Genomic DNA, 20346 nt, shown 5'->3' on the forward strand with positions numbered 1-20346 from the left:
GCCGTGATCAACAGGCCAGGTCATTCACACGACCAGCTGGTACGCAACATTGAGTATTTTACCCAAACTCTGAGCAAGGCATCTGGGCTAAATGACTCGTTTATGAAAATGTAACGTACTCCGAACCCTCCAGCCTTCATGCAGTATACAGCATGCATCCTATATCGCCCTAAAATAACGTAGCTACTATGAGCGCTAAGCGCGACTATCCCGAAAAAGGGCATCGTCAAAATCAGTCCACGGCCCATGCGAATGGTGTGTGTGCGCCTTGCATTAGTAGCAGGCACCAAGTTGCGGCACCCCCTGAGCGGTCCATAATCGCAAAAATTGGGCCTATCACACTGACGATCAAACAGTTCACGCGTGGATATATGCGCAGTGACATTTGAAGCCTCGACACCCCCACAACCATTAAGTTTTCTCTCGGTTTTCGAACATGTCTGATGTTGTGCCATTGTTGACAACCTGTCTTGCGCAAGATGTCACCAGAAGCACTGGCGACTCTCCTCGATGAGCCAGCTCTAGCAGCTCCGTCCGGTGTTACCGCAAATTTTGACAACCCACCGAATAGCAATACGCTGGCTTGGGTAGTAACGACTTTCTGTACCGTGGTACTCACAATATGCTTTCTCTTGCGAATCTTTGCTCGATTATGGTTGGATAGAAGGATCGGTATCGAGGAATGTGAGTGATGCTCTAACACCCTTCATCTTCCATTGCTCACTGAAGGAGCGAGACTAACCGAAATTCCCTGTTCCAATAGTGCTGATGATTGGTGCATATGTATTATTGCTTGACCCTGGTCCCTCTAGTAGCATGTACTTAATCTAATCTCCTATCCAGGGCGCCTATTGGGGTACAGCTTATGCAGGGTATGCCTTGATCTACACCCCCGGGTATTACGTTCATACCTGGAATTTACACAATAAGGACCTTATAAGGCCTCTTTATGTACGTTGGGGTCCCTCAAGACAATGACCGTTGCGATTGACTATTACTTTGGCAGCTGATTCTCATTTACGGATGCTGTTACTCGGCCGTCCTGCCTCTCATCAAGACTGCAATCCTGCTAGATTGGTGCAGAATTTTCGTCCCTATCAACCGCTCAAGGAACGTTTTCTGGTGGGGATGTGTCTCCGTGATAACACTGCAGTGTGTATGGGGTGTGCTGTGCATCCTGCTATTAAACATGCAATGCAGGCCCCATGAAGCCATCTGGAAGTTCTATCTTCCTAGCAAATGCTACTCGCTTCCCGATGTAATGCTCACATCTGCCAGCGTCCAAGTCGCATCCGATATCACCATGTTCTTTCTCCCACAGAGAATTATCTGGCGTCTCCAAATGAACTGGCAAAAGAAAATCGGAGTCTCAGTTATTTTTGGTGTCGGTATACTGTACGTTTTTCAGATTCATTACTTGACAATGAAATAGAACTAACATCATCCTCTACCAGCGCCTCCGTCGCCGCATGCTTCCGCCTCTCCCACACCGTCGCCTTCGCCAACACAACAGATACCATGTATCTCATCGGACCACTATTATTTTGGGCCTGTGGAGAAATGACCTGCGGTTTCTTTATCCTCAGTGTACCCTGCCTTTCGAAACTCATCATCGAATCGGGACTGCCGCGTAGTGTGAAGCAATCTCTCGGCTTTGGCTCCAAGCCCAGCGAACCTTCATACGAGGACTCGGAGCAACCACATCGCTCAGGGCAGTCTGATGCATTGCGCTCACATCCTATGAGGCCGTGGCTGAAGGGCACAGATACAATCTGGTCTAAGATAGGAGATGAAGACCATGACCATGATGCCCTGAGAAATTCGGGAAAGTCAGAGTCTCAGACGAGTCTCCATAGAGCAGAAGCTGACGGTCGGAATTGATCCGGGCTTGCTTAGCGCGGTATTAGAGTTAGGAGTTTCAAGGAAATATTGGTTATATTTAGATTGGATATGGGAATTTACTTGCGACATACTTAGAGAATAGAGTTACTCACAATATTTGAGACTATGAGCCATAACGGTTAATGGAACCTGTCATATCTCGGAGCTTTGCAGTCTGAGCCAGACGCCTCATCATATATTTCGACGGCCACAAGGCACCCAAGCTCGATATATTCCACACCAACAAAAATTTTCATGTAGCTACTACCAAACAACCAATACTGCCATCCTATGTAAATATCCTCAGCCATGTCCTAAACCTCTAAAATAGCTGGCCTCCAGGTTCGGATCCTTCTCTACCATCCCGGCAAAGCAAGCCCCCTTCCTCAACAACTCCCTCACGGCGCCAACCTGTAGATTCCGAGCAGTGAGTGAATTGTGCCTTCGGAGTAAAGGGCTCCAACGGGCATATAGACATTCACCCCGGCTGGCACGGTCCAGATCTGGTAACTCATCTATACATATATGCTGGAACTGTCTGCACTTGTCCAAGATGGGTTGGATCCAAGAAATGGTGATCCAACCGAGGAACCTTGTTGTATACTGCCGGTCTACAATGCGGCCATTGTAGAAAATATCGGGGCGCTGGGAAACTGTCAATTCTAGAACACAGACTGCAATCCCGCTCGCAACCTGATATATATATCGCCGGATGTTCTGAGAGAGCGCGAATGTAAGCTTCAACAAAACAGACAGCAAGCATAAGAGCGCCACTCGCCGATGCCCTCCATGCCGCCCCGTAGTATGCGACCGGTGGAGCTGGAAGGAGAGCGGCACATTGTAGAAGCACACCAGTCTTTGAACCTTAGTCAGCCGTTCATACCATGTTAGATTGGTGTGTGTTAAGGCTATGCGTACCCAGATTCTCAGCCCTATTAAATACCTCCAGTTCCCTGGGTAGGTTATTCGGCGCATTTCCAGACATGCCCGAATGGCCGAGGTACAAGTCCCAACGGCTGCAAATGTCAGCGTTAAAGTGGCACGGGTCGCTGGTGAGATGGATGTAGTGAAACCTATCCATTTTGCTCCTCGTAGTGATCTGGTCGCAGTTGCGGCCGAGTGACTTTTGCTATGACCCAATTCTCGTGCCTCATTAGGAATCGGATGGCGAAGATACTAAGTGTCACCGCTGCTAAAAGTCCGGCTGTAGATGACACAAGGGAAAAAGGGGTTTTAATGGATGAACTACTTTGACCTGGCCCCTCTTGTTCGGTCTCAAGGGCAAAGCGAAATAACACCATGTCAGAGTGTTCGCGTAAGTGCCGTAATTTCATCAACGAAAATCGTAGCTTCTCGTAGCCCCATTGCTGCTAATCCCATAGTATTAGTTCACCAAAGCAACGAGGGAGCCTTCACAGAGGCGCAACAGTGATAGCCATATATTCTTAGATGTTGCACGCCGTATTCGAATGGCACAACAGCAGAGCGTCCGAGAGAGTTTGTGGCGGAAAATGTGCATATGAGGTTACATTTCAGAGCTCTGGGGAAGAAGCAAACGACTCGCGTTCCATCGGAGATAGAAGCGCGAGACAGAAGTAAGACAGAAATTGCAATGAATGTTGCACAAATGCAGGAATTTAACAAACAGAGGTTCGATTTTGTTCTATATCTGCACACGGAACTTCCCAGCGTTCAACCGCAAGCTGTTCTATGTAAACCGAGGAGCTATTGTACATGGTAGAAGCTCGATAATACCGAAAATCATGATAACTGCGCAATAGGAAGCCAGATGTGTCTGGTTCATCTCGCTGTCATCGTCTGTACCTCGTCTCGGGCATTGCCCTGACAGAGGTTGATATTGATAGGGTGATTGCACTACCATTGGTCACATTGTTACTTAAAATGACATTATGCAGTATCATGTCCTACTAAAGCATATACCTACATCTATTCCCTTCCAGAGTGCTGACCTACGTAGTATGTAATATAGGTCCCCGGAGTATACTTTCCTGGCGCCTAGCCTCTCCGTCATTTTGGCCTGGTCTCATAGTCCGTGTCACCATCGTGTGGTTCTGGCACCATCTGCAGTAGACGATGTATTGGCACTTTACCTCCTGGCCATGTTAATCCAAAAGTAAATAACTATAATATGAAAGATCGCTGGCGTAGAAGCAAGCGGATTAGTTGGGAGAGGCACCAGGCCATCAATTCACTGATCATTCTGCCACCACCTATGCGAGGTAACACTCAATTTAGTCTCCGGATCAAGGATCGGGTGTTAAGACGTATAGTGATCTGACTTGCTACTGATTAGCGCTAGGGTCTCGCGACGTGGTCGGAGGCAGACAGGTGCCTCAACCCTTTCCTTAATGACTGTGATCGGACACACACAATTGCTCTACATATCGCTTCCCATCATCACTTACATATAGAGTGTGGAGTGTGTTCAATTGTCAGCTGCAAGGTGTGTCAGCCACTCAGCCAGACCCTGGCTGCCGAAGTTGCTTCTTCTGGAATGTAACGCGAGCCTTCCCTTTCAGCATTATTTACAGCCACACATTTCGAGGTACAATATCATGGCGCAGACACTACCTCGAGCAGGCTTTGCGATTCAGTTCCTACAGACTGACATCAATTCATACCAGCCGAGGTATATCACCATACGTTCTTGTCCGCTATATCTAAGTCTTCTCTGACACTTGTCTGACCCTTCTTTGACCCTTCTTTGACCATCCTCTGACCATCCTCTGACCATCCTCTGACTCTCTCCTAACTCTTATCTGACTGTTCTCTGACTCTTCTCGTGTCGTACGAAGCTGAGATTGGCCCCAATGAGAAGGATCAAAGTTGCACTGGATATTTTGAGAGCTAGAAGGTGTGGCTCCACGCGACATCTTCCCGAACATCGTCCGCTATGTCGTGAATTTGCGGCCAAAGTCATGCCAGACATACCTTCCGTGACGGCTCGTGAGATGCTCGACTCCCAGCGACGTTCTCACGTGGGGGATATCCACCATCATCTCCGAACCAGTGGCATTCTGAAGATACGCCTCCAGTTTCCCGATGACGATAGCCAATATCTGGAGCGCATCATACTTAATCTTTGCGCTCATCACGGGCATGGGCCTCCTACACGCCACAGCGCTTCCCGAGGCTGGTTCTGGGATGTTCGCCCCAGCTCTGCTGGCCTAGAGACACGAGTTCCCCTAGCAGTGTCAGAAACCATGCAAGAGTTCCAGTGGCACACTGACTGTAGCTACGAGAGCGCACCCCCGAAATACTTTGCGCTTCAAGTTCTGCAGCCTGATCGTTACGGTGGGGGTACCCTGTCCCTCATGACGATTGCCAAGCTTGCGCATCACCTGTCCCCGGCTGTACAGAAAGCTCTATTCGAACCGGAGTTCAAAATCAAAATTCCTCCTGAATTTTCTAAACAGCCTGACCAACAGCACATAATGGGGAGCATCCTTGGATTGGACAAGATGGACAATTCGCTGGTAGTGAGGTTCCGGGAAGACCTGATAGAGCCCATGAACCCCAGGGCTGCGGCAGCATATGAGGAGCTGAAGGTTGCGTTGAATTAGCTGGCAAAAAGTCCTCATTCCATGCTACACCTGACAGGGACGGACTTACCCGAACAGTCAATTGTCATACTGGACAACCATAAGTGGCTCCATGGGCGGGATGCCATCAAGGATCCTGCCAGGCATTTGCGTCGAGTGCGATGGAATGCAATGTCGTTCCCTTCCGTCGGCCAGGGTGGCACCGCGGGCTCTTAGAAAGGGCGGCCTAAGCCTCGGATAGATATTTTAGGAGTGCACTTACTCGATTTAATCTTCAGCAAATAGTGCCGCTGCTTCTGCTGTTCAACGTCCATGAGCGTGCATGATCAGCTTTGCTACAGTACCGAGTTGGTAAGGGCATCTTGAAGTTTCTTAAGTGCGAGAGCAGGCAACATTTACTTGCGAAGGGAACGGGAATAAGCCAAATAGCATACGAAAATAGTCAAAAGAAATGAATTGTACTACAGATCTCCAGTCCGAAGACTGGACGCATCCTTATATTATGCTCTCCAAGGATAAATATCAGCGGTACAAATGCCGATTACAAAAACCTAAATATAGAGACTTACCATATATTGTACCATATTATACGGTCGACAAGCTAATTATGATATATCCCAGTATTTGCGGTTAGCACTTGCCTAGATCGTGTGACCGCAAAACTAGACTCAGTCTGCCATTCCTTCTTTATCTCATAACCAAGCAGCTAATATATGTGTATAAGGCCCAGACGGCGCAATCAAAGTACAACGCCACTCCGGATAATCTCATCTCAAAACTCCCTACTCTCACCAATGCCACAGACATCAAAAACTCCTTGTTCTGGTAGACCGCTCTTAACAAGCGCATCCTTCAACAGTCGTGGCGGTTCCATTACATCCTCCTCCGCAACAGCCCAAGTCCCCCAATGAATCCCAATAGCCTTCTTACATCTTGTATCTTTGAATATTTCCACAGAATCGTAAGGGTTTGAATGAACAGTACTCAAGACATGTCGTGGTCTATACGCTCCTATCGGAATGAGTCCAAGATCAAACGGTCCACAGAACTCTCCGATCTCCTTGAATGCCGGACAAACTGGCAGATTGGCGTATTCCGGGCCCCAATCATCAACGTCCTTCGGGAGGTGTGGAACAACGCGATAGCCTGTGTCACCTGCGAAGTAGATCGACTTCCCGCCAGAGGAAACGGACCAGGAGGCCCATAATGTTGTTGCTTTGTCGAAGGGGGTGCGAGCGGATGTATGTTGACAGGGGAGACAGGAGATTGTTGCTGTAGTTGAAATATCGTGTGGGGTTGGGTTCGAAGTGGAGTCTGAAGTGTTATCATCGGTCGTGGTGGCCAACTCGAGATTGACATTCTCCCACCAATCTAGCTCAATGACATTATCTATGCCACAGTCTTCAAACCACCTTTTGAGGCCCTTAGGTACGCAGAATTTGACTGATGGGTGATGTTTCTGAATTTCAAGAACTGTCGGGTACGAAAGATGGTCATAGTGAGAGTGGCTAATTACAACCTTGACAACCTGTATGTCAGGCATAATCGCAAACGGAACGCGGGGGTCAAGACCTACACAATCGATGATCGGAATGTCAGATATATCGCACGGTGTAGGCGTAAATCGTTTGTGTCCTAACCAAGAGAACGGCGAACAACGTTCTTCAAACACGGGATCGAAGAGAACGCGTAGACCAGTGGGGAATTCAACGAAATAGCAGGCGTGACCTAGCCATGTTGCACGCAGCAAGTCGGGGCATGTGGCAGCTGGGAGAAATGTTGGCTTTGTTACAGGTACGGTCGATAGAGTGGTGTCAGGCTTCTGGCTGTTCCCTGAGAGAAACTTGTGTCTGCAGAGCTTTATCAGACAGTCAATTCTGTCACCAATTGACGAGTGCATACCGCATCATAGATTTGAATATTTCCGGGAAGGTGAAGTCGCGAGAACTCTCCCATGGATTCCGAAAGCCCTTGACTTGCTCAGTTTGACTTTCATCTCTCACCCAATGGGTCTTTTTGCTCGCACTCTCGGGTGCCGCTTTTGATGCGGATGGCGTGGCGAAGGTCCACGTATGTTTTCTTTTTGAGGTCATTGTGGTTGTGAATGGTGTTCTCCTATTTAAGTGCTGTGCGGGTTGAAGAAAGAAGCTGGGGCAGGGCCTGCTCCGCATAGCCACTTCCCGCAGTCCGCCCGATCTACCTCCTGGAAAGAATGTAATCTGGATACAGGATAGGATATATGCGCAACGTCAGGTGGTAATCTTGTTATCAAGGCGTAGCTGCAGGAGCTGGCGCTTAAGCCTCCTCGGGCTGGTTTCAGGCGTCCCATTTTGCCGGTCAGATCCGGGCCACGAACCAATCACACCTCTATCTGGTCGAAGCTTGGTTTCCCTGGTGTATCCCAAAAATAGAAGATGAGCGTATGACCCTATGGGTGATTACTCTACGCTCCCAGCTCAGGTGGATAAACAAATCTTGACTAGGCTTTGTTCTGAAACTTGCTCCTTGGTCGTGAATTTCAACGAACAAGCGTTGGGTTCTATTCACACAGTCACAAACCGGACAAACGAATGTCTTCTTCAACCAAACGGTTTCATATCGACCGCCCTAATACAAACTACCCCTGAAACACAAAGTCAAGGAGTCCCAAAGGCGATCCTCGAGGCACATGAACCTCTTTCAGTTCAAACCGGCTGTCGGCTCGCTTAATGACATCGCTCCAGTCCTTCACCTTCCGCTCCTTGGAGTTGCAGCCAACAAACATCTGCATGTCCATCGATGCAACCAACTTCCTTACTGGCAATGGAGGCTTCGCCCCTGTTTCCTCGTCATAGTCCTCCGGCAAGACGAAATCAAAAACCACCAAATGGTTTCCTGGCTTTAGGACGCCAAGCAGATTACGAACAATCTGCGACACATATTTGTCGGACCAATCATGCAGGACTGACTTAAGCAGAAACACATCTGCTGGGAGAGCCTGCGGTTCGAAAAAGTCATGTGTTCGGAACTTGATGCGCGAGGCATAGGGAGTGGAATTGATGTTTTCGTCGAAGGCAGACTGCACCGAGGCGAGGTCCTGCACAACAAGATTGAGCTTCGGATAATTTTCAGCAAGAATAACGCTGATATGCCCGGCTGACCCTCCAAGCTAATTACTTCAGTACGAAGCTTCTGATATTATCCACGTAATAATGGCGGGACGGGGAAAACTCACATCAACAACTGTTGCCTCGTCCAAGCTACCCCAGTCGAACTGCTTCAAGACAGACTCAGTCATAACTCCACTCGTCATTCGAAGCCCCTGCATTGCCTCTGCAAAGCGCTTCGCTCGGAACCCTTTTCGCTGACCGGGTCGCTCAGAATTATCGAGAAGATACCATAAATCTCTACCAATCTGGTGGCCATCATATGTAGCCAGTGCGATTGCGCAGGCTGCAGCATCCTCGGGAGGCTCGGATTGACCAACAAACCACTTCTTTAAAGCATCTACTCCAACAGTAGCAGCCGGTCGGACATCCTCCATATTATGTTCGAGATATGACTTAACGAACGGGGAACGCACAATGTGCACTGAAGCCGCCGTGTGCACCACTCGGTCAGAGCCAGGCGCTTCCTCTGCGAAAACGAAGATTGTGAATGCTAATCTGAGGAATCGTCGCACAATTTGCTCGGGCAAGTTGGTTGACTTTGCAATGTCGGCGTAGCTGGCTGAGCCATTAAGAGGGACGGCGTCCCAGAAGTTGAAGTTGTTGAACACATCGAAGGCGAGAAGTGCATGGTTAAGCTAATCTGCGTTAGTATGGTTGGAGTATCCTGAAGGACAAAGGTGCTTGCTGTTCTGTATACTTACAAACATGCTTTGCTGAAACCAGAAGTCACTCGGGCCGACAATAAGGTGGTGAAGGGTTTCCAGCGTTTCCAAGAGCTTCAGCCGAGGGCCTTGGATCTCTGCACTTGGGGGCAAGGATGCTGGAGAATCGATTGCGAATGATGGTTCTGGCTGGTTCAATGCCTCTAGCTGATTGGCGAGAGACTTTGAGAGATCAGCGATAGCAGAGCCAAGGGCCTCAATGCCCTGCTTCGATGAAGTCATATTGAAATAGTATTGAGGAGGAGACTGCTAAGTGATTTGCTTCGATCCAGAGTTCCAGAGATCATTATGGCAAGGTGCAGCTTTTATAGCTACCTTCTCATGCAGTCCTCCCTTTGTTTTTCAAACGGTCAACAAAACCCAAACAGGAAGTGATGTCCTTGACGTGACATCAGTACCGCTGGAACCCTCTGGATGTGAACCAAAGCCACTCTCCTATTCGAGAAAGCACATCGCTGAGATTCATTGCTAAAGTCTGCCTCGTTCGTGCTCCACCTCGTTTAATCTGCATCATATGCCGAAATATGCTAAGTAAAGGGTAGGAATCTTGCGACCCAGCTAATCAGCTCGTATCACCCACCCAAGAACCCGATTCGGTCCGTGCACGCCCTGAACTCTCTGACCGTCTCCTGCGACGTGGTTAGAAGAACCACTGATCTGCATTCCGCATTTGGTATGCCTGTCGGTGATACCACTCTCTGGCGCAGCATGCCATCTGGTCAAGTCTTTGAAGGTCACATTGATCACGCACAACAGACATGAATATGAAGCTTCTAGAACCAGCATGGGACTTATGAAAGTGCCCTTCGCATGACAATGGGTATCCCGCTTTTTACGGCGGCACATCATGCTGTTAAAGTTAGCCCAAAGAGAGTATGCTTTTGAAAGAACATTCCTTCGCATCTGGATCGTTATCCCTGATTACGAAGTACTCCTTTCAGTACTTAGACTTCATCGTTCTATTGGTGTGACATTGTTACCTAACTACTCATGATACAATAATCCGCCATGTCCTCCAATGATTCCTTAACCTGACCGCTGGTCTAATCTACTATGTAGTTACTCCGACTACTAAAGAAACAACGCTTACTAACACAATTACTCAGCTTTCCTGCCAATAACAGTCTGCCTGGTGCACGCATGAAATACCCCATTGTATGTCTCTTTTCAAACCTCTGGGAGAATGTCCTTCAAACGCCGTCGTACTTCCTCGTTCCTTGTCTTCCGGGCAACCATATCATGTACCATCAACACGAACTCATGTAACATGTAATCCACCAACCCCGATCCTTCACGAGTACCTTTCTTGACATCCACGAGCCCATTACCCTCATCAACTAACCGCGCAAGCTCAGAAACCCAGTGAGGGGTCTGCGGAGCGAGTAATCCGCACTATCTCCTCAGGAGCGGCGGTACTGCATTCACCGCTGATCTCATCGATGCGCAGGGAATGGCTATCCATCTCTACTCATTGAAAGTAGTCACCAGGCTCTATAACCATGTGATATCAGTCTCTCGGGTCAAAGAAAGGTTCACGCATAAACGATCATACTAAGGATTCTGAACAGTTTGCTGACAATGGCTACGATCTCCTCATCCCATAACACAGACACTACGTTGCGGACATGAACAATATCGGAAACACATCCAACTCGTGCAGGAAAACTGTTTTCATATCCCATCTGTGCAGGCAGGCCAATATTGCGAGGAAGTAGCTCTTTGGGCGGAAAGGCGTCTAATGATGAGTCAGACGCGTCGAGCCGGACTGACGGCGGAAGACGACGACTTAAATCGGTAAGAACGATTCTACAATCAAACTTCAGTATACTCGCCAGCTACTACCGATAGTCGCATATAGAGGAACCTACCCGGTTCCTGTAGCAATATCTGAAATTTTGAGATTCGCGTTCTGGAGGTATGTCTGGGTGCAGAAGGTATCCGAATAGCTCTGTCGTGAGATATTGTTGTAGGTATAGCTATGGTACCGGTTGTTGTCAAGATAGTCCCGTGGGAAAACATATTCTGGTGGGGCCAGCGTAATACTCAGTGGAAATGTTGGGCAGCTCAGCTAAGTAAGCGCAGTCAGCAACAACTGTACTAATTAATATGTATTTTCATCAGGACCTGACCACGAATGTACGTGCGCAGATTGGTTAGTAGCTCACGCTGGTACTCGTAAGCTGTGTGTCTACTGTGCTTGTTAGATTCCGGACAATCCCGTGGGAGCGGAGTGGTGATCTTTGTCTGGTCGTTTCGCAAGAGGCGTGACGGGACGCCTTATCGTTTAAATGGTACTGGATTGGCCTTAAAATGACCCTGCCATACACGCCATAGCCACATTCACTACTCCTTCAGCCTCCAAGACGCAGATTATAAATCGCCAGAAGGCCATCGCGCCAAAGCAACATACAGGGTAATTTTTTCACTCTTACTTCGCGAAAGCCTGAAACCACAACAAAACGGTTTATTCATCTTCTCTACAAGTTGCCAATATTCAAAATGACACCCGAGCAATTCAAATCAATCTGGGATGGAATCTTCACCGGAAACCCAAGCGAAGCTCGTTCATTTTGTGAAGAAGTACTCAACCCCAACTATGTGCGCTTGGAGGCTGGCAGCGACCGAACGGACTTTGAGCGCGCCGTCAAGAAAATTACTTTCTTCCGCCAAAACTGCAAGAAAATCAATAGTTCCTTGCTATTCTTTGCTTACGACAACAAGAAGCTTGCTGCACGACTGATTTGTGACTTGGCAATGGGTGAGGAAGAGGAGAAGAAGCTTGAGGTCATGATTATGGTGGAGCTTGACGACGAGGAGAAGTGGGTATCTGCTTGGGAACTGATCTCTCCGTATTTGGGTTGATTTTGCGGTTAAGTGCGACCGGATACATAGTTTGCTTTCGTTGGGGCGTGGGCCTGAAGCATATACCGGCTCAATATATTATATTAGAGGAATGCGAAGTACTTGGTGAGATTGTGATACGGGGTTATCCTCTTTCTACTACTTAGATATAAACCCGGAATATGTTCAGAGGTTCCTGTCGGCATATTTGTTCAGCAATTCACCACGTTAACTTTTATAGCGTGTTTCCGGCTGTTGCTGCTTGAAATCTAAATGAAGCATGGGTTGAGTCGAATAAAAGCTAAGAAAAAAGATTCTCGCGCAAATATAGAACCTCAGAAAAATGCTTTCTTTTATAACTCTGCCAGACCATGAAATCGACGAAGAAACAAGGTATTCGGGATCTACAACCGGATATGAGTTGGCGAACAAGATATGGATGTTACAGATAATGCAACAGGAATCACCAAACTTGCAGGAGATGAATTGACGCCGCCGTTGGAGGACTGGAAGTGTGGTCTTGGCATGTTGAGTCCCGGTATGTTCTGGCATTCAACGAAGTATTGCTGTTTGCGTTTCTCAAAGTAACACAGAAATACCGCAGCCCAGCTTTGGCTAAGCTCGGCAATATATCTCCTGGGTGATTTCTGGTGATCAAATTCCCATGGAAGCTTGATTCTCGACCGTAATGCGAGACATCGACAATGATTTGTAGAACTAATGATCTTCCGAATGATCAGGCAGACTACTACTCACTATCAATCCAACCCACCCGGTATGATTGAAAAAATTCAAATAGATGCAGTCTGCCTCGGATGGATTGGACACAGTGATTTTCCTGTTCGGGGAAGTGACATGCTTTCTGTCACTTTACCCATGGCACATGGTGGACAGATGAGCGCACATAGACCTTGACATCTCTAATCGAGCGATTGTCAATCACGACTTATACCCCGATCCATAAATTTGCGGTAGGCTTGGAGGTTATATGCGACACGCAATACATTTCCATGATAAACAAGACTGCCTTCGCCATTGTCATTAGAGTTGGGGTAGTGGATTTAGATCCTGCGTCTGCCAAGGGCCAAACAAGGACACTTCCGACAGGATCATCACATACGGTATATCTCTGCGACTGACCTATCGAGGAAAGAGCAAAATATGATGACTAATTAGTGATTTAAAGACTACCAGAAGGGGTAACATTTGGTCTCCTTCATGCCCAGACCGTGTCCCGGTATCTTACCGATGGGTTAGGCAACTAGCTTCTCCAGAAAGCCCTCCTCGGATGTTATCCGAAGCGGACATACCCCGTGGGGTATCCAGATCCAAGACCCATATTCTTGCCATGTTGGACGATATGCCTGAGATAAATGCAGAGCGAACTACCTCCTCTTGTGCATTTTTTGAGGACATATTCATTATTCGCGGTAATTTGACTGCGAGCTTCAAAGCGTAATACCGCTATCGTTGATTTCAAGTGGCATAAATACTTTGGATGGCAATGGAGCAGGACTTTGCAAAGGAAGGAAAAGTAGGTGCTGATGTCGCGCACCTTGAATCTATTGCCTATGCAGGCTTCTCGAACGAAGAGGCCGCAATCCTATGTGCGTATGAAGGAAAACGAGGCAAGCAGGTTATCAGAAAGGTGAATATGATATATTTTTCTGTTAACCTCTAGTATTTATCTGACAAAATGCAAAGATTGACCGACATATTATCCCTGTTCTCGGATTGCTTTACCTTTTTTCGCACGTTGACCGTTCGAACCTGGGTAATGCGAAAATCGAGGGGATGGGTAGGGACCTGAGCCTTGTTGGGAACCAGTACAACATTGCGAGCAGCCTATTCTTTGTTCCTTACATTATCTTCGGTAAGTCTGGATTTTCATAATACTACGGATCACCTCAGTTGCTAATGGTCATGGATCTGGCTCAGAGATCCCGTCAAACGTAATGCTCAAGAAAACACGTCCAAGCTTTTGGCTTGCAGCTCAGGTTCTCACTTGGGGCATTGTGATGACATGCATGGGCGCTGTTCAAGGTTTCGCAAGCCTAACTGCATGTCGCGTATTATTGGGTATATGTGAGGTACGCTCACCCTCATCATGGGCTTCCACATGCTCACCACACATTCTGTGTTAAGGCGGGATTCTTTCCCGGCGCTGTCTATCCCGTCACCCAGTGGTACCCACCGAACGTTATCCAGCAACGTTTGGCTATTCTATACACAGCATCAGCCATTTCGGGAGCTTTCAGTGGCCTCTTAGCTTTTGGTATTTCGAAAATGGATGGCATTCGCGGGATTGCAGGCTGGCGATGGATCTTTATATTGGAGGGTATTGTCCCGTCCGCATTTAGTCTGTTCCTTCCACTTCTGCTACCAGATAGTCCTGAAAAGGTGGGATGGCTCACAGCAGAAGAGAAGCAATATCTTGATCTTCGCTTCCGACAGAGCGGTAATCGGTCCACCACTGGAGAAGGAGATAAATTCTCCTGGTCATTGCTGCTCAATACAATGCTAGACTGGAAGATCCTTCTAGGGGCGCTAATGGGCATGGTCAACGCCGCCCCTAATGCGGCATTTTCCTACACAATGCCCACAGTTATCAATAAGCTGGGCTTCGAATCGCAGGATGCACAGTTACTGACAATTCCACCATACTTCTGCGGTGCTGTTTCCAGCTGGTTGAGTAGCCGACTAGCTGATCGGTTTACTTGGCGTTTCCCATTCATCGTCGGTCCGATGGCCTTGCTGCTTGTATCTTTCTTGATACTTTTGATATTGTCAACTAATGTTGACGCCTACAAAGGCCCGATGTATTTTGCGATCATTCTAGCACAAATCGGCATTTATCCGTTGCTGCCTGGAATCTCAGCCTGGACCGGGAATAATCTTCCCCAGTCTTGGAAAAGGTCAATTGGTATCGCCTGGCTATTGGCTGCAGCAAATACTGCTTGTTAGTTTCAGTCTACTTCATGAACGCCGGGATCATCACTGACGTGGCCAGGCTTCATTGGAACTAATGTATTTCTTGATGACCAAGCTCCACACTATGTGGTCGGATACGGTGTGTCACTTGGGATTATCGCTATGGGCATTACTGCGGCTTGCGCACTCAAATATGCATTGTGGCGCTTGAACCAGCACAAAGATGGTATTTCTGAAAGTGAAGTTCTTGCGACTTATACTCCGGATCAGCTGGCAGCCATGGGCGAGAAGAGCCCTATCTTCAAGTACACCCTGTAAAAGTCGCTGGTCTTTTTGGCATACGTTCTCTGTCATCCTTGCCTTCTAAAAATACTCTCATTATATATTGTGACTCAATAAATATGTCTTCGCATGGTAGAGCTCAATTCCAAGAAACCGCATTAGAGATAAGCGTGTTTGTTATGGGGTTGCGTTCTGTACTTATTGATCTTGGATGTATATCTCCGTTGATTCTATCTTCTCTATTCTTTAAGGACATGGAGCAGTAGCTATCTTTGAAAGAGGATGTATTGAATGTATAACGCGGCTAATTCATGCTCTTCATTTTCTTATCATGCTCTTAACGGCTTCTGTGTCTGCATACCTAAAGTAGGTCCTCATGGTAGACAACATATGATGCATGATAATACATTTGAAAAGTCTAAAGTAAAAGGATTCCTTTATATGATTTCCGGTCCAAGTAGTTAAATAATCAAAATCCTCTGTCACGGGATATTTCATCCACCTCAACCTGCAATGTGCAAAATATGTAATTACCTTCGCCACCGGCCTGCCGTACTACCAGTTTGCTAATTTGCTCACTGGTATTTGAAGTTCTAAAAGGCATCAGAAAAATGCAAAAGCATTCGGAGGGCTGGCAACAGCGCCAGGAGCCTGTAAATTATAGGTACGGTGAGACTCATTTTACCCGAATATTTCCATCGGAACGGGCAGGACTCACATTCATAGGAGCGCTCGTGAAAAAGAAGCTATACCTGTTCGCTTCACTGCAGGCTTTACTCAACTTTTCCAGGTCGAACAGTTCTCCAATAGGCATTCCCCACCCAGCGAGCAACCACTCATGAAGATGCCATTTAGTCTGTGTGCAAGGCCAAACTTCGAATGATCGCGTATCGCCTGCAACAGCGCCAACCTTCTTATCCCAGAAAAACCTCAAAATCTCTTCGGAAGGCTCTACCCCGATGTTTTCGGGCTTCTGCTTCCTGTAAAGCGCATCAAGTCGCGCACGTTTGTCTTCGCTCATATGTTCGTACTGACTGATGTAGCCGAACCGAATCAGAATAATATCGCCAGGTCTAATGTCATCCTCACATAACCCCTGATACCTAAGTGCCTCAATAAGCTGGTCAAACGGTACGGGATGAGGACTCATGGCATCCACAGTCTGGCCTTTGTCTTGGTACGATTTGTACCAGTCGATAAGTATGCCACGTCCAGCGATGCCTCGTTCTGCCATGTCTGCGACATATATCTCTTATTAGCCCAAACTGCCACTCTCGTATGTATGTTTCAAACAAATTACACATATAGGACCCATACGTTGAACTCCGTTCGGGATTGTGGATGTTTCGAAGTCCTCTGCTGTTCGACCCATGTAGTAGAGCTGCGTACATGTCTCTTAGAATATGGGCAGAAGCTGCGGCTTTGTCTCCGCTCACCTCTTCGTTTTGGTAGGCATAGTGTCGAAACCCATCCCACTGGGAGCTGCACTGTGGGTTGAACGACCACTATTTTATCTTCAGTATAGCAGTTATTCCCAGGAAATCTGATAAACAAACCTCATCGTCATGCGCATGTTTAAGAGGCGCCTTATTTATCAATTTCAGCTCGAGAGTTTTGCGCGTCAAGTGAGGATATGAAGAAGCATTCAGAGCCCAACTATAGGAATCTTGCGTTAACAGACCCTGACGTTCCTGGTGCGGCGACGATGAGTTACTAGGTAGCTAACATACTTCAAAGATACCCGGGCTCCGGTTCTAATCTCTTCTTTGGCTGCCGTCGCCACTACTGTGTCCGTAAGATGATTCAGAGACCCGATCTGATCGTCAGGACCCCAAAGGCCCCAAGCGTTACCGGGAGGGCCATCTTTCTTCAACGGCAAGTCATTGAAGGAAGGGTACACGTGGTATTTTGAATCCATCTCTAGTATATTGTCAGATTTTGCGATTGGTACTATGTGAACTATGGAGTATTTTCATTCTTAAAGCTTATTGATTGCATCAAGTTCTATGCCGGGACCTGGTGCTAACACGGGGATTTTCCGATGAGGAGATCTTCCGATGTCGGTAAATGTCCGCCTTTACATTAGTATCCGCAGATCTAGGACATTTGCCCAAAAGGGTTCTTTGGGAATGTTTGACAGGCTGGATCGGACGTATTCCACAGTCGTCCGATAAAACGTGACCAATTCGAGACTGGTTGGAAGACTATACGTAGTAGTGAGTCTACCCTTCCTTCGCCCCGACATTGCGGCCCTCGGATCTTGGTACTATTTACCGGGCTATAGGGAGAGGCCCTTGTATTCTTGGCGAGGATAGTCTGAAAAGCAATGCGCCCCTCAGAAAAAGAAATATAAAGAGAGGGGAAATACATTTTCCTAAGTAACAGAAGATATGTCGCAGGAAATTCAGCTAGTATAGATACCTAGTTGACAAGTATATAACTTCGATTCCATCCATGAAGTGGCTTAATCATAATAACATGTTTTATTTGCTTACCTCATTCCAGCACACGAAGCAATACGAGAAAATAGATAAGTAAACAAACTAGCAAACCATCATTGAAGAACGGTACAGTGAAAATATGTCTAGATTATCAGATTCATTAGTTAATTTGAAAGACATGGGCGACATACTCCCTGTGTCGATCAGGCAAGAGTTCTATTATTCCACAGATGCCCCCCGCCCTCTCGAAAACACTTTTAATCGTCTTTGTCTATAAATATATGAAAGGCCGCCTCTTCTAAGACCCATCGATAGTGGAGAATTGAACTATTATTTTCGAATTATGGCCGCTTTCCAGCATTCCGAGATTTTTCCCCAGTACTGCTGTGGATGGAGCCTCATATGGCCAACATGTGGTGAGCCCTCGAAGAGCTCGAGGTCAACGGCCCGATAGCCTAGGGTCCTAACTTGGGCAACATTCTCTTCAAGGTCCTCGAATCCTATAATCTCGTCTTCCTTTGAATACATGTACAGCCGACTGGACTCTCGCGTTGTGACCGACTCATCATTCATTACCCGATCAGCCCAAACTCCAGAAGGTTCCAGCCCACGCAGCCACCCCAGCCCGGAGTGAATCCAGAGGATAGCAAACCACAATGCCTGCGTGACCATACAAGGCCATGGAAAGAACTTGGATGTGCCCACAGCCATAGCCCGCGACCAGCGGCCGGCTTGAGTGAAGATAGAAAGCCCGCCGGGTGTTGAATCGCAAACAAGAAGCTCATGGGGTAGTCTTTTGTCCACGCCATGGGGTTTTTGGTAGGCCGTTATGGTAGCGGCCAAGAATATACCGCCGGTATTTGACATCGAGTGCAGGAGAACTCGCTCTTCATTGCTGCCGTCTCCCGTTGGAGTAGGGAAAACAGTGTCAATAACAGGCATCATGTCTTGTATTCTAGCTTCAAGAGGTTGGTTCAGAGCCTGAAAGGTGCTTGACAGTACGAGAAGAATCCGAGCGGACGGGTACAGATCGTGGAAGCCATCGGCATATTTTGAGACATGCTTCGGCATACCGTCACCCCAGCCAAAGATGATGATTGTGGTTGGCTCGTCCTTCCCGCATGATTTGGCTTTCTCTCTGCCATAGCGTAGGTACACTCGGTCCGACAAAGGAGTAAACTCTGCGGACAGCATTATTTGGCTAAACCCTACAACAGGCGGCGGTGGTTGGTTATGTGCAATTGATGTTTACCAGAAAGAAAGAACCATAGGATTAATGAATGAATGAACGAATGAATGAGTCTGTGCAACTTCAAACTCGCACGGAACGGACGTTCTTGATTCTGGAAACGAATAAAATAAAGAGTTCGAGCAGCTGCGACCGTTGGAAAGTGTTGGCGTCGAAACGGAAAAAAAAAAAAAAAAAAAAAAATGACTTGTTGACTTTCTTTCTTTTCTGAAACATCAACGCCACATTGTTGTCACGTTTTCTAGTTCCAAAATGCCCGCCAATGTCTGCTCTTCTAGCACAGACGTTGGGGATGGCTTGTCCATTTTCTAATCATAACTGGCCTAGGACCTCGGTTTGCTTTCAGATTAGTAATCGGATGGCATTCTGAGATTCGACCATTTTGAAGCGTGTACTAAGTGAACGAAACATAAGGAGCTGCGTCCTTCTTCTTCCCTTGTTGCGAGCCGAAAACAAAACCGTGCTGCTTTTAATGACTTCTCTGAGCTACGGCGTATGATGCGAGAACCCAGGCAGACTTGACACTGCTTTCGGCTGTCTGCAGCTGATTTCTAGGGAAAGTGGGTCCGACGGGAGGATGCTCTCGTGGATGCTAGCTATAGGCGTTGTGATTGGTCAGTAGGAAATCGGGAATGGCTTCATCTTTGACTGACGTGGTTGGGTCAATTCGGACGATTATTATCCTCGATCTAAAATCGCTCTAACTGTAGATCACAAAAAAACCCCGAAATCATTCTTTCTTTATACAGGATTATGATACAGTATCAAGTACTTGTAGATGACTGAAATGGAGGCGCATAGACCGATATATCATAAGCCGCGAGAGATCACCTCTCAGGTGTTTCCTTGCCTAATTAGGATGTTTAGATTCTGCCTTACACTTCTGCAAATCTGTTCGTTGTATCTGGACGTCTGCCGTTTGAGATAGTTGGATGGAAGATACCGATGCAGTGCTCAAGACCAGATAGATTAATTAGGTGCCGATCAATCCCTTCGATTTCATCGGAAGGGTCCGCACCCTAGTCTGTACTTGCATCACATCAAACCATTTAAGGAGACTCAAAGCGCCATTTTTTGGATGTTTCTACAACAGTTGAATCACTGAAGATACCGTACTACCGAGCCCAACCAGTGTCCTACTGAACGTCACAAGAAATGGAACCCGAAAATAGCACGTCAACAGACAACAGACAAAGGCTACTACAGGGATTTTGGGAATATCGGCTTCAGGACTGGTTTCCAACTGAACGAGGCTACAGTATCTCAGTCATGAGAGACTCCCAAACC

The 20346-nt window shown here is 47.3% G+C and overlaps 8 protein-coding genes across 8 annotated transcripts; 4 read left to right on the plus strand and 4 right to left on the minus strand.

The window, feature by feature from the left end:
• Positions 1–479: 479 nt before the first annotated feature.
• On the plus strand, positions 480–1881 carry AKAW2_50659S (uncharacterized protein; the record flags this gene model as incomplete). The annotated part of the gene is made up of 5 exons (XM_041690502.1): positions 480–684; positions 764–783; positions 844–951; positions 1007–1395; positions 1455–1881. The coding sequence occupies 5 exons, from the start codon at positions 480–482 to the stop codon at positions 1879–1881; spliced, it is 1149 nt and encodes a 382-aa protein (XP_041544080.1).
• Positions 1882–4820: 2939 nt separating this feature from the next.
• AKAW2_50660S (uncharacterized protein) lies at positions 4821–5465 on the plus strand (the record flags this gene model as incomplete). Its single annotated transcript, XM_041690503.1, has 1 exon — positions 4821–5465. One exon carries the CDS (start codon positions 4821–4823, stop codon positions 5463–5465), a length of 645 nt encoding a protein of 214 aa, XP_041544081.1.
• A 2596-nt stretch (positions 5466–8061) lies between these two features.
• Positions 8062–9537, minus strand: AKAW2_50661A (uncharacterized protein; the record flags this gene model as incomplete). Its single annotated transcript, XM_041690504.1, has 3 exons — positions 8062–8592; positions 8659–9228; positions 9295–9537. The coding sequence occupies 3 exons, from the start codon at positions 9535–9537 to the stop codon at positions 8062–8064; spliced, it is 1344 nt and encodes a 447-aa protein (XP_041544082.1).
• A 1310-nt stretch (positions 9538–10847) lies between these two features.
• On the minus strand, positions 10848–11707 carry AKAW2_50662A (class I SAM-dependent methyltransferase; the record flags this gene model as incomplete). The annotated part of the gene is made up of 5 exons (XM_041690505.1): positions 10848–11121; positions 11184–11291; positions 11359–11383; positions 11445–11591; positions 11641–11707. 5 exons carry the CDS (start codon positions 11705–11707, stop codon positions 10848–10850), a joined length of 621 nt encoding a protein of 206 aa, XP_041544083.1.
• Positions 11708–11814: 107 nt separating this feature from the next.
• Positions 11815–12177, plus strand: AKAW2_50663S (uncharacterized protein; the record flags this gene model as incomplete). The annotated part of the gene is made up of 1 exon (XM_041690506.1): positions 11815–12177. One exon carries the CDS (start codon positions 11815–11817, stop codon positions 12175–12177), a length of 363 nt encoding a protein of 120 aa, XP_041544084.1.
• A 2265-nt stretch (positions 12178–14442) lies between these two features.
• AKAW2_50664S (uncharacterized protein) lies at positions 14443–15405 on the plus strand (the record flags this gene model as incomplete). Its single annotated transcript, XM_041690507.1, has 2 exons — positions 14443–15115; positions 15167–15405. The coding sequence occupies 2 exons, from the start codon at positions 14443–14445 to the stop codon at positions 15403–15405; spliced, it is 912 nt and encodes a 303-aa protein (XP_041544085.1).
• A 567-nt stretch (positions 15406–15972) lies between these two features.
• AKAW2_50665A (uncharacterized protein) lies at positions 15973–16603 on the minus strand (the record flags this gene model as incomplete). The annotated part of the gene is made up of 2 exons (XM_041690508.1): positions 15973–16020; positions 16088–16603. 2 exons carry the CDS (start codon positions 16601–16603, stop codon positions 15973–15975), a joined length of 564 nt encoding a protein of 187 aa, XP_041544086.1.
• A 1537-nt stretch (positions 16604–18140) lies between these two features.
• On the minus strand, positions 18141–19004 carry AKAW2_50666A (TMEM53 family protein; the record flags this gene model as incomplete). Its single annotated transcript, XM_041690509.1, has 1 exon — positions 18141–19004. The coding sequence occupies one exon, from the start codon at positions 19002–19004 to the stop codon at positions 18141–18143; it is 864 nt and encodes a 287-aa protein (XP_041544087.1).
• Positions 19005–20346: the final 1342 nt, after the last annotated feature.

Source organism: Aspergillus luchuensis, chromosome 5 (genome assembly GCF_016861625.1).
Source record: "Aspergillus luchuensis IFO 4308 DNA, chromosome 5, nearly complete sequence".
Lineage (NCBI taxonomy): Eukaryota > Fungi > Ascomycota > Eurotiomycetes > Eurotiales > Aspergillaceae > Aspergillus > Aspergillus luchuensis.